Genomic DNA, 17635 nt, shown 5'->3' on the forward strand with positions numbered 1-17635 from the left:
TCACATGAAATACAATGTTATAACACGTTGTTTCATATTAAAGGGCTTATATTTTGGAAAAACAAATGTCTCAATATTTTTACATGAGGGAGATTCTTTGATAGTATAAAAGATTTTAAGAGATGATTTTCATCATAACTATTCATTATGCTGTATAGCTCCAGCTGTGTATGGGCACTGTGTGTGTGTGTGTGTGTCTGCAAGTGGTCTTGAGGGAGGGAGGTGTAGCAGTGTGTGCCAAGAAGGCCTCATCAAAGGCTGTGACCTGGAGAGGCACACACACAGCGAGAGTCTGTTTGTCCTATAAAAGTTTTAAAAATACCTTTGAAAAGGAAAAGCACACATGTAGCAGATATTTAATTGAAAACACATACATTTAAAGTAATAGATAAAGTAAATTAAGCTCAAAGGCCTAGGCCTGAGTGTTTTGGCCTGTAATTATTTTTTAAAAATACATTACTTACATTTACATTTACATTTACGGTATTTGGCTGACACTCTTATCCAGAGCAACTTACAATTTGATCATTTTACACAGGTTTACTTCTTGGCTTGGAAATAAGAAAAGAATAAAAAAAGAGAATAATTAATAATAGACATGATTAATGGGGTGATAAACTAATTAGAGAAATGATTTAAGGTTTGGTAATAAGGGAGTTCAAAGTGGCCATGACATTTGGAGACACTGGTGTACAAATCAAGAGGTTTAAAACATTTGGGCAGGGCAAGGAGAGGCCAGATGATGACTCCTCTTGGACCAGAGAGGAATATAAAACTGTTGGTTTTTGTGTGTTGTTGCCTGGGCCAACTTCACATTAACACTTGTTAGCTGAAGTGTGTTAACTATCAATGAAAAAAATGTGCCTTTTTCTGCTAATCCTGGTGTTTTGAGTTTTATTTTATTTTTGAACTGCATATAGACTGTCTGAACAAAAGTATTGGGACACATACACTTTACACCTACAGGAGCATTTATGACATCCCATTCTAAATCCATCGGTATTAATACGGGGATCCCTATTTGCAGCTACAGCAGCTTCCACTCTTCTGTGAAGTTTTCTCCAAGATGTTGGAGTGTGTCTGTGGAAATTTTTGCCCAGTCATCCAGAAGAGCATTTGTGAAGTCAGACACTGATGTTGGCTGAGAGGGCCTGTATCACAATCTCCGTTCTCATTTTTTCCATAGGTATTCAGTGGGGTTGAGATCTGGCTCTGTGAGGGCCAGTTAAGTTCTTCCACACCAAACTCACCCAATCATGTCTTTGTGGTTGGAAAACAAAGTATTACTTTTTTACTAAGTAAAAAAAAGTAACAACAAGTGTTGCATGTGGACCTGAGGGGAGAAAATAATAGTGAAAATAATATTCAGAATGTAGGTTCTTTAGGAACAACTTTGGACTTTCTTACATTTTCTTTGTCAATAGCCAACTCATTTTGTCTGCTTTGTGCGCCCAGTTCCGTTTTTAGTATGAGTATGATTCCATTAGTGAATGGATTGAATACCATTAAATCATTTTTTCCATGAACAAACTTTACTTATTATACAAATGGGTTTAGAAACAGTGAATGAAGGCAGAAGTGTGCCATATCACACCAACATGAAACAGTATCGGGTACGAGATGATTCAAAGGACATAAATACTTCTCAAGATCTGTTACAGGACATAAAAAACAGGATCTCTTGGTAAATGTACATTTAAGTACAATTTGTGAAGTATTGACCAACCAGAGATTATCATATGGTAATATGGCCAAAATATGTAATACTACACTTAAACACGTGGCTTATAGAATAAACGTCAATTACGACTATTAGCGTTAATGAACGACTAGGAGATGAAAACATCAAACTATCACTTATGAATGAATCAATTGTTGATTCACACTGTTGATTCATTGAAGCTGACCGTTCAAAGGAATCGGTTCAGTAAACTGAATCGAATTTACCTTTTCAGTTCTGGCACCTGCTGAGTTTTCCATTTCACAGGCACATTTATAACTATGAAGCTAAGACCCAGAGCTTGCTGTCCTCTACCGGCCACCAAAACGTCCACTACAACTAATAACAGAGGAGCATCCTTGCACATTAAAAATGTTATAATCTTATTGGCGATTTTAGTTATGTCATGTTACAGTTTTTAGTGCATTCAGGGAGACTAGCATGCTAACTCAGTTCAGGCTGTTTAAAATGGGCAGCTGGGGAGCTTAACTTATGTATCAGCTAGATCTAGATTATTACAGTAATGCTGTATTAAGCATCTACATATAACAGGGCACAACTGGCCTAATCTATTGTCCATTTTAAACAGAGTAATTTTATAGCTGTACTTACCCTGCTGAAAAAAAAAACAAGACAGACCAGTGTAATTTCAAGGCTGGTCTGTGCTGGTTAATACTGGTTTGTACTGGTCATGCTAATTGACCAGCATCCAAAACACAACATATGCTGATTTTGCTGATGACTAGCCATGCAGGTTTACGCTGGCTGTTCTAACAGGGTAGCCAAAAGTCTTCACGAACATTAGTGTTGAATGCTGTAGTGATGCTGAAACGAATAAAACTGCAAAGTGCCAATGACGCCAAATGATTTTGGAGTACAGGAGCACCACCACCACGCTGCTCCCACCACCCTGGCAGGGAAATAAATAGAAAATAGACTTCGCTCTTGCTCTTGCTTGTGTCTGAATGGTGAGTAAAAAGTGCAATATGGAGAACATGCTGTCTGGCAGTCATTTTAGAGGTCTGTTTACATTTTGCAGCTGATGTAATGAGAACTTAGACTTTCATCTTTATGATGGGTGGATCACAGACATATTGTGTCTGATATTTTAACGCATTATATCTGTAACCTAGCTAGCTGACTGCTGGGCCATGCTTCTAAACCTGAGGTCACACAAGCTCCTGTTATAAGTTGGCAAGGTCATATTTCTCATGTGCTTTATTGTGTAAAGTACAATTGCTGGGAAACATGGATTTTAGGGAGAAGGTAACGTAATACTTAGCTTAGCCTACTTAACGTATCATACTGCCAGCCACCACAGTCTCCTAAATGAACCCTGCTGAAAAAATAAACAGCACAGACCAGCAAGCATTTCATGCTGGTTTACGTTGGCCTGGTGCTGGTTTAGAGTCTGTTTCCATTTTGGTTTAAATGCTACCCAAGTATATGAAGTTTTCCATTTAATGCAGATCAAACAGAAATTATATTATACTATATGTAATAATCACTGCTCTCTGTCTTTATTAACATTTTACATGCTGTCCCAACTGGAATTGAAATTTGTGATATTGTTATTATTATTATTTATTATTTTTTTTTTTGGTAAAATAATACACTATATTTCCAAAAGTATTCACTCATCTGCCTTCACATGTATATGAACTTCACTGACATCCCAATCTTAATCCATAGGGTTTAATATGATGTCAGCCCACCCTTTGCAGCTATAACAGTTTCAACTCTTCTGGGAAGGCTTTAGGAATGTGTTTATATGAATTTTTGACCATTCTTCCAGAAGCGCATTTGTGAGTTCAGACGCTGATGTTGGACGAGAAGGCCTGGCTCTCCTGGCAGTTTGGGAGCCGTCCCCAAACTGTTCCCCCAAAGTTGGGAGCATGAAATTGTCCAAAATGTCTTGGTGTGCTGAAGCATTAAGAGTTCCTTTCACTGGAACTAAGGGGCTGAGCCCAACTCCTGAAAAACAACACCACACCATAATCCCACCTCAACCAAACTTTACACTTGGCACAGTGCAGTCAGACAAGTACCGTTCTCCTGGCAACCGCCAAACCCAGACTTGTCCATTGGATTGCCAGACAGAGAAGTGTGATTCGTCACTGCAGAGAACACGTCTCCACTGCTTTAGAGTCCAGTGGCCGCCACTGGACCACTGCATTTGGTCCATTTACACCACTGCATTTGATGCTTCCTTTATGATTTCCTCTCCTTCCTACTTCTCAGATTTAGGTGAAAGTTCATGTTTTTGGGCTCATTTTCACAGAAATCACAAACTTAAAGCCATTTGTTATGACCTGTTAAGCACTGGTGGTCTGGAATCCACATTGGGACAACCTTTGCTACAGTTGGCTTTCAGACCGCTGTGAGGATCAAGATCTCCAGAACATGGGATGCAGTTTTTTACAAAATCACCAGAGTGCAATAGGGTTTAAGCATACATGTACTTGCTTAGTCTCTCACTATTTGTAACACATCGTTTGATAGTGCCTCATTTGCTCCCAGCTGCAGAGGCAGACAGTCATATGCAAAACTTTGGGCATCTGTGGTCAACATACATACATACATATTTTGTTGATTTTAAAAGTAAGTTAATACATCCTCGACAGAGAACACTTATGTTTAATGTATAATTACAGTTTATTTGCTGAATTTAACAGATTGGCCAAAAAAAAACCCTCAGTGGCACATTATATATATAAACTGCATTTATATGATCACCAGAATGCAGAATGAGTTTCAAGAGACCGTCGGTATTGGTCTTGCACTCAGATAAAGGTTTGAAGAATGGTGGCCTTAGGAAGAAGCATCAGCCTCTGCTAGGCCTCTTGGTGTTTAGCCCCCTGGTCAGACACCTGTGGTAAACAGAGAATGACCTCAGCTCTATATAGGTTTCCTTGCACAAACACAGCTGACTCTGTTGGAAACTACTGCTGCACAGGAAGGAAACACTTCTATTCTTATACACTCATACTGCTTGTATAAGAAAGAACTTGCTCTGTATTATGAACATATTGATAAACATATTCATGTTCAAGGCCTTGGCATTTTGCAGATCCACAGTTCCAAAGTTGGAACAGTATGTGAAATGCAAATAAAAACACAAAGTGATTTGTTAATACACTTTGACCTGTATTAAATGAAAACAGTACAAATATAATTAATGTTTAGAAACATTGTGAAAAAAACATCTTAAAGAGGTGATGCAGTCATGTTGAGGTATAAGAGAAGCATATAAGAAAGGCCTAGTGCTTTAGGAGCAAGGATTATAGGGGGCAAAGCTCACCATTTTGCCAAAATATGCTTCAGTGAATTATCAAACAATTTAAGAACAACATTATTCAATAGGCAAGTGCAAAGTTATCATCAAAGGATTTCACAGAGAAATCTCTGTGCATAAAAAGGGAAAGACTAAAAAACACAAATGAAGGCCCATGACCTTCGATCCCTTAGAAGGCAGTGCATTAAAAACCAGAATGCTTCTGAGACGGGTCTCACCACAAGGGCTTGGGAGTACTAAGACAAACTGTTGTGAATAAACACTGTTCATCATTGCATCCACAAATGCAAGTTAAGATTGTACTCTACACTGTGGATGCCACATGTCAACAACATCCAAAACCCTCATGGACTACTCTGGGCTCAAGGTCACCTGACATGGATTGATTGTTGAACGTGGTCTGACGAGCCAACTTTTCAGATTAATCATGGAAGTAATTGACATTGTGTTCCTGGGGCTAAAGACGAAAAGGACCTTCCAGATTGTTACCAGCATAAAGTTCAAAAGAGAGGATCATGTGATGTTATGGGGGTGCATAACCTGCACAATGCAGTTAAGGCACCATTATACTGAAAAATGCATACACATTTTGAAGCAGTACATGCTGCCTTCTAGGTGTTGTCTTTTTCAGGGACGTCTATTTGTGTTAATAAACATGACAATGCCAAACTACAGTCTACAAAACTTTTGAAAGACTTAACAAAGTTCATAGGGTCAAACATCAAATATTGTGTTTTTGTTTTTTTAATGTAATACAGATAAAACTGTTACGTTTCACTGCTTTATTTTTTTTTAGCATTCCACAAACTGTCTCAACTTTTTAGTTAGTTATGTTTTGTACAAATAGATCAACTTTTTGGTTACCGTATCAAAACATAATGTTTATATGTGAAATGCATACATTCCTTCTTCTTGTTGTTGTTCTTTATTATATGAACATTTAAATAAAGAAATGGTCTGTGTATATTACTTTAACATACACTGTATGGACAAAAGTATTGGGACACACCTCTTAATCACTGAATTCATTTGTTTCATTCAGTCCCATTGCCATAGGTTTATAAAAACAAACAGTTTTCCATGCAGTCTGCCTTTACAAACATTGGCAAAAGAATAGAACATGCTAAAGAGCTCACTGAATTTGAGTGTGGTGTTGTAATAGGTTGCCACCATTAAAAAAAAGTCAGGTCACAAAATGTCTTCCCTCCGAGTTGTTCCATGCTCAAATGCAAGCGTTAATATTGAAAAGCAGAAGTGCTTAGGAACCACAGCACCTCAGCCACAAAGGGGTCAGACCACGTAAGGTTTCAGACCAAGTGACTGTGTGACTGAGTGCTGAGGCACATAGTGCATAAAAGTCATCAGTGCTCTGCTGACTCAATAACTGCAAAGTTCCAAACCTCCTCCAGCATTAACATCCATGATCAAGCTGCTACATTGCAAGCCATACATCACTAAGCACAGTGCCAAGTGTCAGATGGCGTTACGTAAAGCACACCACTACTGGTCTCTGGAGCAGTGAAAACATATTCTGTGGAGTAACAAATCCCGCTTCTCTATCTGGACGAGTCTGGGTTTGGTGAATGCCAGGAGAACATTACCTGCCTGACTGCATTATGCCAGCTGTGAAGTTTGGTGGAAGAGGGATAATGCTATGGGGTTATTTTTCCAGGGGTTGGCCAAGAACCCTTAGTTCCAGTGAAAGGAAATCTTAATGCTTTACCAAGACATTTTGAACAAGGCTCTTTTCTGTTCCAGCATGACTGAGACCCAGTGCACAAAACTGTAGCTATAAAGCCATGGCTGGGTGAGTTTGGTGTGGAAGACCTTGACTGGCCCACACAGAGCCCTGACTTTAACCCCATTGAACACCTTTAGGGTGAACTACAATGAAGTCAGGCCCTCTCGTCCAACATCAGTGTCTGACCTAACAATTGCTTCTCTGGGATTAATGGCTTCCCAGACCAGTAGAAGCTGTTATAGCTGCAAATGGGGACCAACTCCATTTGAATGGATTTAGAATAGGATGTCATAATAGCTCCTGTAGGTGTGATGTGTAGGTGTCCCAATACTTGTCCATATGGTGTACATTAAAATATATCGCTGTTGTTGGACAAAAACCTGTATTTCCAAAATTATAACTTTACAGGAGAAGGAAAAAACCTACTTTACTTTTAAGTGTTTTCAAGTCACTTTGGGCCATTTATTTTGCTCTATTCTTCATAACATTTATACACAATGTGAAGGGTAACATGTATTTTCAAATTATGTCAAAAAACTGAAAAACAACAAAAATGGAGATACAAGGTTTGGGTCTGACAGCAGCGATATGCAATATTCTGTTTCCTTCTACCATTTCAGAGATATTTCATTACCATTTCAGATACACAAGGCAGTGTTTTAACATGTTAATAGTCACCTGCTGCTCAGGGTCAATGATGTCTTTTTGCCGTTTCACCATGAGCTCATCATGTGTTGTTAACTCCAGGGATAAATTGGAGAGCTTTCTGGATTGGGAGTCCATCATCTCCTATAAGGAGACAAACAAAAACAGCTCTGATAAATTTCAGTCAGAGACATTCTCAGCAGCTATAAAGGAATGCACATCAACACAAGATAAGCCAAAGAACTAACCTTGAGCTGAGTGATGTTTACTGGAAAGTGTGCCTTTGGGGCTGAGCCACTTAACAGCAGAACTATAGCAAGCATTTTCTTTATCCGCTGAACTGCTCCATCCTCTCTAGCCTTTAGGGCACCCAGCTCATCTCTCAGCCTCCAGGCAGCAGTCTGCAACCTGTCCCCTCTAGCAGTGAGCAACTGGAGGTCTGCCTTTACCTGAGATAAATGACATTTCAAGATATACAGTTCTCATCACTGGGGTGTATTAAGGTGAAATGGAGACAATGCACCAGCAAATTGGAAGAGCCTGCCACATTTAAGTAATGATATTAAAACCTACAATAAACTGTAAGATCATTTTTTATTCTTAACTTTATTCTTTTAAAACTTTTTAACCAAAATTTTATTTTGCTTCACTACATCCACTTTGTGATCCCATGCAATGAGGTGAAATCCTATCCAGATGGCTGTAGAACATGTGTTAGATCTCTTTTTGCAGCTAATAAAACAAGTCAGGTTGGAAACAAGCTTGATTACACAACAATAAACTACGACTGGTCTGTCCTAACTGTATGGCTTTTTTACATGCATACAAACTAAATATTATTTGAAATTGCAGGAATAGTTCTGCGAGAAAGCTACTTTACACAAGTCCACATTTTGCTTCTTTAGCTTTGCGCTGGAGCTAAGAGGCTAACTTTGCTAACAAACACTAGAAGGAAGAATTAAACCCCAGGAGAAGGGAATGCTGTGCAAGCGACTTTGAGACCTCACAATGAAGCCAAGCTCCAGAGGTTATTACAGTGTGATGTACGCTTTACAATGAGCCATAAATCACATTGCTGGCCTTCCAGCAACCAGAAATACAGATCTCAGGAAACTTGCAAATTTTTATCCAAATTGGGAGCTCAGTGAAAATAATAACCTACTTCAAACTTTACAGGATTATAGGGCATTATGCACCCTCTCCAACAACAATTGACTTTGTACGGTAATCTTCAGGAAATGGAGGTAACAATGTTCAATATCTGATATATTTGAAGCACTATAGATTGTCAGAGTAATGTTAGAATGAAACTCCACAGCTCAGTGGTGCGTGACATGCCCTTTACAACAAGCCCTGGATCGCTTTGCTGTCCTTCAGGGAACTGAGATACAGACCCTAAAATCACCAGGCCCCCCATCCAGACAAGGCCCTAGCAAGCCAGACTCACCATTACCTGTGGTGTGTGAAATCCCTACTGTGATCTATAAAATTTAACAAAACTTTGTGGTGTAGCTGGTCGCTGAGGGCCACCATTTTAGACGACAGGTTTTGTGCTGAATTCCAATTCCCCTTCATGTGCGCAATGTGTTATATGCATTGTTGTATATGTAGGTATTATTAAGATTATTAGTCCCACAAGGGGGAAATTTCACCTCTGCATTTAACCCATCCGTGCAGTGAAACACCACATACACACACTAGTGAGCACACTTGCCTGGAGCGGTGGGCAGCCCTATCTGAGAGCAGTTGCGGGTTAGGTGCCTTGCTCAAGGGCACTTCAGTCACGTCCTGTCAGCTCACGGGACGGAGCCAGCGACCTTCCGGTAACAGGGCTGGTTCCCTAAACTCCAGCCCACAACCGCCCCTGAGTGATACAGATTACATTTATGATGTCTGCCGTCTCTTTTTAGAAATGACTGCTAATCTTGAATTTTATAGCTGAATATATATGTATAATAAACATACTCTAGCTTCCAAATGCCTGCCTGACTTGCAACATGCGAAGTGAAGTTGGATTCAACAAAGCCTGTCCAGCTACACTTTGAGGTTTTGTTCATTTGTATAGCTCACAATAAGTCATGCTATGTCCTAAACTACATCAACAAGCAACTTTAATGAAGAGCTGGATGTGGTTTGACCAGGTTGAGAGACGTTTTATGGGTGTATTTATGGAAAAAAGCTAACTATTAACTTCTACTGTCATTAGCAATGTTAGCTTTTTAGCTCAAGCGCTAAGCTAAAGAAACAAAATTTGGACTCATATCTTGGATGGTTGAACACATCTGAGTAAGTGGAAAATTATGTACATTTAATTTTTTCCCATTCCTTTACTAACACACTCTAAATGTAGCTATTTTGACAAACATTGTGCTACAGTTTTTCATTAGGTTAGATGCAATTTTTGTCAAAGTTCTTGTACAACCTCACAACTGTTGTTTTGTGGGTACAGCATAGATATGCCAATTAGCATTATGCTAATAAAAGCTTGATAGCCACATTAGCATATTCAATTATATTGGTATCATAAGTGGTATCATATCACCCACCCTTACCTGAGCATTCATTCTTCGAACCTTCTTCCCTCGTCTTCTGACCTCCTCCAAAGTCTGAATCTGTCTGTCCAGTTCCAGAGCCACCAGATTGTCCTGCATAATCATGTCCCTGGCGCTCTCATCCAGGTCAGACAGCAGCTGTTTGTGGCCCAGGGAGAGAAGCTCCAGCTGGGATGTCTCTGGGTGATGGTGGCCCTCTGAGGTAGAAGCATAGGTTCTGTGGAAACGTCCTGCCATGCAAGGGCCAAACAAAAAGATGAGCCAGAGAAGGTGCTGGAGCTTCATGACTGTTTGATGCTGCTGATGCTTCCTGTATTCTCCATACGTTGCGTTCTGTTGCTTGTGGCCTTGTGGGGAGGGTTTACAGAGAGAAGTAAACAGTTAAGGGAGTTAGTCATGCTGGAAGCTGCCTGCCCCTCAAGCCCTGCCTGTAGCTTGCAGCTCAAAACCGGCTGAGCCTAAAGAGCCTCAGAACAATCTGCTAGCTGCTAAACCTTCAACTACTCAAGCAGAAGCCAAGCATCAGTCCCAGACTCAAGAACTGCACTGTAAATCCAAATGTTTAAGTAGTTTTAATGCCTGACAGTGTTTAGTTAAGCTGTTTGTCTTTAGCATCAAGTGAACGTCACTAATTTTCAAAAATATTCATGATTCATTTAGGATTTAAACACAGTAGCCACAGTTACCACAGTTTGGAAAAGAGCTCAAGTTAGCAGTCTTTTATTAAAGGTTTCAGAAAATTGTTTAAAGCTTAAATAGTTATAATGTGGAAAGAACTTAAATGTCATAATCTGTTAAAATCTATCTTATTTATGGAGGAAGTCTGCAGTGTTCAAAATTTCTCCATAATTAAACAGTTCAGATTCAAACACAGTCATTTACAGTGGTTTGATGTAAAGTACGCGTTACTAGAAAAACGTACAAGGTCTGAATTGTTTCACCACGTTGGTGGTGAAAGGAACCAGACGTCTGAAGTGTTTATTGCCTCCAGAAGCTATCTTACAGAAAACAATTACATAGAATGGTTACAAATACATTATCCCATGTCTGAAACATTATTTTGCAATAGTTTTAAGATAAAGTTTTCAACTAAAGCCTATTTATATAAATACACTGAATCAGGGGTGTCCTGCAGGTTTTCATTCAAAACAGCACACCTGATTGCCGGTTGTTTTCAGTCTTTAAACTGCTGACCAGGTGATCTCCTGCTTTGTTGGTATGAAATCCTGCAGCCACAACAGACCTTTGTGTGTAAGATTGGACACCCCTGTGTTAAATGGTGGAAAGATACATGCAGAGCAAAAGTCCCCAAAGAAAACAAGTGTAGGTTTGCAGGGTTGTTTTGTATAGCAAAAAAATGGCTTTATTTGTGTTGCAGACATTGTGACCCCTGGTTCCCATCACCACCACTGCTGAGAAATCCAAGTTGTTACATGTCTCTATAAGACACCATTTCACTTCAAACCAATCTGAACAACTTTGTTTACATCTCATTATTAGATTGATTCAGAATTCAGAATCAGAATCACCTTCAAACGCAGACTGAAGACACATCTCTTTATACAGCACTTAAATGAGCACTGATTTAAGTATTTATTGTATTGTAATGTATTGTACTGCACTTATGTATTGTATTGCACTGCTCTGTGTTCAACTCTGTGTTCCTTTATCTCTGGGTATAAACAGTGACTTTTGACGCATCAGCTAATTAGCAAGGTCTTAATGAGTTCACTTGGGTAGCTGGTGATAAGAATCAGACATTTGAAGAGTTTCTATACCTCTAATAGGTCTCTTGCAGCAAGTTTTGATATATTATTTTTAGTAGGCTTAGCAATAATCCTTTGGCTTAAATTGTGTTTTTCAAGCACATGGAGGGCAGAGAGATGTGTGCATGCATTGTGAGACAGAAGAACCCAAAAGCAGAGAAAAGTAAGTCTACATTTTATTTATATTATACTTTCATTAGGTCTGCGCTAGGACATTAGCATCTAATAAGACATATTTTCAGCCAAGATGGTAAAATGTTACTTCAATAAAATGGACATAAACTTTTGTGGTTTTCAAGGGTTTTAGGTTAGATTTTTGTTGAAAGGACAAATTGGCTCTTCTTAACATTTGGGTTATGACCTCTGGTATAAACATTCACTCTATTATCTGGATATCATGGGTTTGATTTCTAGTGATGCCACAGCCATCCGTTGCTGGGAGTCCAGGAGAGCATAATTGGCCTCGTCTTTCCTCTCTCCCAACAATCAATGTGATGCTAGCCAACATGGACATCTGTCAACTAACATAGCATTTTGAGCTGCCTAATAATGTTTGAAAAGTTTGCAGTGCCGCTTCATGCATCTCGAAGGAAACGTGCGCTTGCATTCACTCTCCCAGATTGACTTATCTAGCCAGTGAAAACTGGCCACAATTAAATTGAGTGAAACAAAAGCCTTTAGATTGCAGGAGCCTATATTTGGGCACCTCAGAAAAAATTCTCATTCTTATAACTGTAGTTGTAGTAGCTACTAAAAATCATTCTTTAGATTAATAAGTTGAAGGGGGCACCACCAGAGTTTTAAATTGCCATAATCATTGCCATATTTCTGGAAAAATTTTGAAGAACTAGAACTAGCAGTCCTGTCTTTATCTGGTAAGGTAATATATTGTAGCTGTCCAAGAAAAACAAGTTACTCCGTTTTTGTGATTTTAAGTGTCCCACATAATTTGAGCTCAACGGTTGCCCTTTACATTCTGTGAAAATGTCCTCATTAATGAACAAGAAGAAATATTTCAAAATTGCTTTGGAATAAATTAATGATATATTAACTAAAATTAAAATTTAAGAAGGTTTTTCCCTCTCCTGTAAAGCTACTGCTTTGGAGATACTTGTTTGTCATTGGACAGCGATGATGTGTGTTTGTGACACTGATGATATTACATTTGACAAGTAACTTAACCAGTTCCACAGAGGGAAAATGGGGAAACTGAGAACATTGCGATCTGAAGGGGAGATACATGCTTATGTAAAGGCTTTCATGTAAATTAACTTTACATGTCAAAACATGTACAGCAGGTTCTGAAATGCACACCTCAGAATTTTAAACCAGTGAACATATTTTTGGCTTCACCATCATGTGCTCTGAGATGATATTGTTATTGACTGAAATCCTTCATGTTGATACCAAGTCATATTTGTGTTGTAGACACTGTGACCTCTGGCTCCTATAACCAGAAATCAGATGCTGTAAGTTGCAAGATATCATTTAGCTGCAGACAAATTAATATTTTACCCCTAAATTGCCCCTAGGTGTGAGTGTGTGTGTGACTGTGAACATGAATGTATATGTCTGTCTGCCTTGCAAAGGACTAGCGACCTGTCCAGGGTGTTTCCTTCCTTCTGTCCAGTGACAGCTGGAATAGGCTCTAGAAAATGTGTGTTTCTGGCAGCAGAATGTCAAAATATTGATGTAGTGTCTCATAATAATTAGTTATTTTACTAAAATACTGTCTTAGAATATCAAAAGTATTAGTTACTTTCAGAGTATTGACTTAGCATGTTGAATTAATGACTTATTTTCTTAAAATGCTGACTTAGAATATCAAAAATTATGAGCCAATTTCTCACTGAATTGACTTATTTTCTCAAAATGCTGATTATTTCGAAATATGACCAATAAATATAAATTTTAATAAAGCAAGACAATACTGGTCTAAGACATAAGCGATCATTTTGACATAATAAGTCTACTTTTAAAACAAATGTCATTATTTTGACCTAGTAAGTCATAATTAGGATATAGTACATCATTTTGAGATACTAAGTAAATATTTTGAGAAAATAAATCACTGTGATGTTAAAGTGTTCTCTAAAGTGAGATTTTCTGGTTTTAAAACTAGGAAAACCCCCTTTTTGATGATGTATCTCGAAGGTAGGGGAACTTTAAAAAGCAAAAACCCAGCTTTGTGGGGGGACAACTGGGGGTATATTTCTGCTATCTGACACATGGAGGAAGCTAGATAGGTAATGGAATATCACATTCATATTCATTAGCCTCTGGTGGTTATGCTAGCAATCACAATTTCTTTATTGTTATGGAGGATTTCCATCGTTGTATGATGTATTTATGCTGGGTATTGAGAGAACATTGATAGACAAAACCAGAAAAAGGTTACAAAATCATGAATTCTATTAAAGCAATGAAGCCGAGGGATGCAACACAGCTCCACAGAATATTATATAACATGACAAATAACATGTTATTGTGTGTAGACAATGAAGAGCCAGAGGGAAATATTGCACATGCAGGCAAATGCTGTTTTACTGAACAGACATCAAGTGCTATTAAAGTGGCCGGGATAGCAGGCAGGTAAATGACATGCACACTCAACTGGCCACAACAAGCTCGACAACAATAAATGTTCAGTTCTTGCCTAGACAGTGGCAGCTCCCGAGTACCTCCTGCATGGCTACTTTGCATAGCCATGCCTGCCGACCTCCCACTGTGTGATCAGTGAGTGATGAGTCTGAGGCTGTATTGCTCTTTAACTGTGCAATTTATCAGTCTATGTAAATAGTAACAGCATCATAGCACAGTGTAAGTGACAAATAAACCAACACAAATAACAACATAATAATATAATAAGCCTGGATAATTCTGTGCAGCAAAGGGAAGTGAAGGAGGGCCTGTTTTTTTCCTGAATTGGAATAGGCTCCTATTTGTTCCCCAAGCATTTTCAATGTGTTACCTATTATGACCACAAGATGGAGATAAGATACGTTCATCCTTACGGTTCACTGTGTTTGGCTGCATGACCTAGAAAGGAGGCCTGGCCTGTTAGCAAGCGCTCAGAAGGTAGAGATAACAGTGTCCACCACAGCCGGCCTCCTGACACAGTTTTATTCACTCCTAGTCTGGCCCAGTGCGCACACAGGAAAGAGCTGGTAATTTAAGAAGTGTGTGACAAGACTGGGTGCGTTCAAGAGCTTCACGAAGAGGGGCACAGCTAAGTAAAGCAGAAGAAATGAGGCGTTCCTGCCTGAAAGCCTGATGAGCACAATACGAAGAGAAGCACTCACAGAGAGAGAGAGAGAGAGAGAGAGAGAGAGAGAGAGAGAGAGTTGTAAAAAGAAGAGTATAAAGAGCCTATCTCTCTCCTTTCTCTCTCTCTTCTCTCTTTTTTCCTCACTCTTATTTTCTCCTTGTTTCTGTCTGTTTCCCCAGCTCTGTCTCTCTCCTTCTCTCTCTCGCTCTCTCTTTCTCTCTCCTGTGTTCCTCATTTTCTCTAATTTCTGTCATTTTTTTATCTCTCCACCCTTCTCTACATTCTCTCACTCTGTCACTTCTCCTTTCTCCCTCTCGCTCTCTCTCTCTCTTTCTCTCTCTCTCTCTCTCTCTCTCTCTCTCCTGTGTTTCTTATTTTCTCTAATTTCTGTCATTTTTGCTTATCTCTCCTCCCTTCTCTACTTTTTTCTCTTGCTCTCTGTCACTTCTCCTTTCTCCCTCTCTCTCTCACTCTCTCTCTCTGTTGTAAATTACACGGTAATCTAGAGTCCGTTTAGGCTCTTAATGGACACTCTTATGCTGCTGTCACTCACGTGGAGCTTTAGATAATTATTCTCCTAAAGTTTTCCAGCCACTGATTTCAAAGTGGGAGGTTTTTTTTTTTTTTTTTGGTGGAGGGGTTTGGTGGTCTGTGTTAATCGCCCATCTGGATTCTGTTACTTTAATGTGCCACATGCTGAAATTACATTCATTGCACAAGAGAACAGGAGGCCCACATGGGCTGCACCAAAGCAGAAAGGACAGTATGTGGTAGCAGTGAGGAGTCCCTCTGTAATAAACCCACTTGTGTTCTGCTGCTTAGAGACAGAAGAACTGCCCTGTGACCTTCCAGATTAGGCCAGGGACCATTCGTTTAAAGCTGTCTGGAAGAGTAAGTAACAGTAGCATAATGAGCAGCAGTACGGACAGGGCAATCACCCCCTAGAGCAGGGTGGCACTTGGTGGCTGGGCCCGCTAATGACTTTATTGGGCCCTCTTATATGTCTATTCATGCAATTTTATACCCATGACCCATGTGTAGCCACGATAACAGAATAATGTACAGTGCTGCAGTGAGTCATTTTAACAATTTCCTGTTAAAATGGCCATTAAGTACAAGTTATTCATTTCTGCATCTGGGATAAAACATATATAATAGGATAAAAACACATAAACCTCAACAACTAAATATAATATAAACATTTTCAGTATTTAGTGTGTCCACTCTACATTTATTATAGCTTATATCCTCTTTAGGAGACTTACGCTCACTTTTAAGGTTTACAGGGATGTTTTTTCCACTCCGCCAACGTTCATTCTTAGAAGTTGGTTGTATTTTCTGCTTTTCATGATCAGAAAAATCCTTATTACAGTTTTTTTTCCTCAGATCATAAAACCTCCCTTCACATGTCGAGTTTTGGTGTTTGGTGCTAAATTAGGTCTCACTTTATGAGGATAGTCTGTAATCACAATTTAGGGAAAATTATGGTCTCTCTCTGTTACACACACACACACACACACACATGCACCCTTCTGGTTCATGGGGGGCATGATGGAGCCTGTCCCAGGGGTCACTGGGAGGAAGGCAGAAAACACCCTGGACAGGTCACCAGTACATCGCAGGGCAGACAGACAGACATATACATCCACACACACCTAGGCCTGACAGCATATCTTTGGACTGTAGGAGGAAACCCACACAGACATTTGGAGAACAATCTCCACACAAAAAGAACCCTGGTTGCCTGTCCGGGGACTAAATCCAGGCCCTTCTTGCTGTGAGGCAACAGTGCTACCCACTGCCATCCAATATTATGGTCAATGTGGTAAATATTTAGTTGAATGTAACTTGAAAGTAAATAAAGTATCTATAAAGCATCTAAAGGGGACTATCCACATATAGTTTTACCTAAAATGTTTTCAGTAAGAGCTTCTGGACAGCTACACGTCTTTTCAGGCTCATTGTGTTTTGTTGTCTTCTCACAGTAGAAGGATGGACAGAAACTAGTATGGATTTTTTCATATCTATAGCTTTAAGAGCTGTTTATCTAATGGGAAAAGTTTTGGTGGTCTGCTGGGTATTGCACGGCTGTTAGGAATCCCATCTTTTAAATCTGAAACTCCTTTTTTCACTTAATTTTCATGAAAATATACTGTACACACAAATGTGGATGCAGGATCCATTTACACAGTAGTGGGATATAGACAGTTAAAAGGTTTACTAAGCTGTTTTGTGGATTTTTATGTTTGAACATAGCTTGAGAACTATATTTTTGACAAAAGAATGAAAACCCACTTTATATTATTATTGTATTATAAGTATTTCCAACGCTCCAAAGTCGATGCACTTAAATTTTCATTTTTAGCCCAGTGTTGTCTAAAACCTCCAGTATGGAGATAATTTACCCTCCTGCTTTCCCTTCATTCTCTCATGCTTTCTTCCTCCCTCCCCTCCAGAATCTCCCTCCATCTATTTCTCCCTCTCCCCAGTCCTCTTTCACATTTATTTTTGGGGCTTGCCGGCCAGCCTTACATGGCCTGGCGTGGGCTGCAGCTGATTCTGTGGGACGCCCGCTGGTCTGCTCCAGTGCAGGATGGGAATACCAGACGTTTGAAGTCATCGGTTTAAAGGGACTGCGCCGCAGCCTG

At 39.4% G+C, this 17635-nt stretch overlaps 1 protein-coding gene across 1 annotated transcript; it reads right to left on the minus strand.

Moving 5' to 3' along the window:
- Positions 1-4424: 4424 nt before the first annotated feature.
- LOC119266040 lies at positions 4425-10262 on the minus strand. The gene is made up of 4 exons (XM_037547533.1): positions 9954-10262; positions 7650-7850; positions 7435-7545; positions 4425-4590 (listed from the first exon to the last, which is right to left on the minus strand). Exons 1-4 carry the CDS (start codon positions 10236-10238, stop codon positions 4555-4557), a joined length of 633 nt encoding a protein of 210 aa, XP_037403430.1. The 5' UTR covers positions 10239-10262; the 3' UTR covers positions 4425-4554.
- Between the last annotated feature and the right edge of the window lie 7373 nt (positions 10263-17635).

Source organism: Pygocentrus nattereri, chromosome 18 (genome assembly GCF_015220715.1).
Source record: "Pygocentrus nattereri isolate fPygNat1 chromosome 18, fPygNat1.pri, whole genome shotgun sequence".
Taxonomy (NCBI): Eukaryota; Metazoa; Chordata; class Actinopteri; order Characiformes; family Serrasalmidae; genus Pygocentrus; species Pygocentrus nattereri.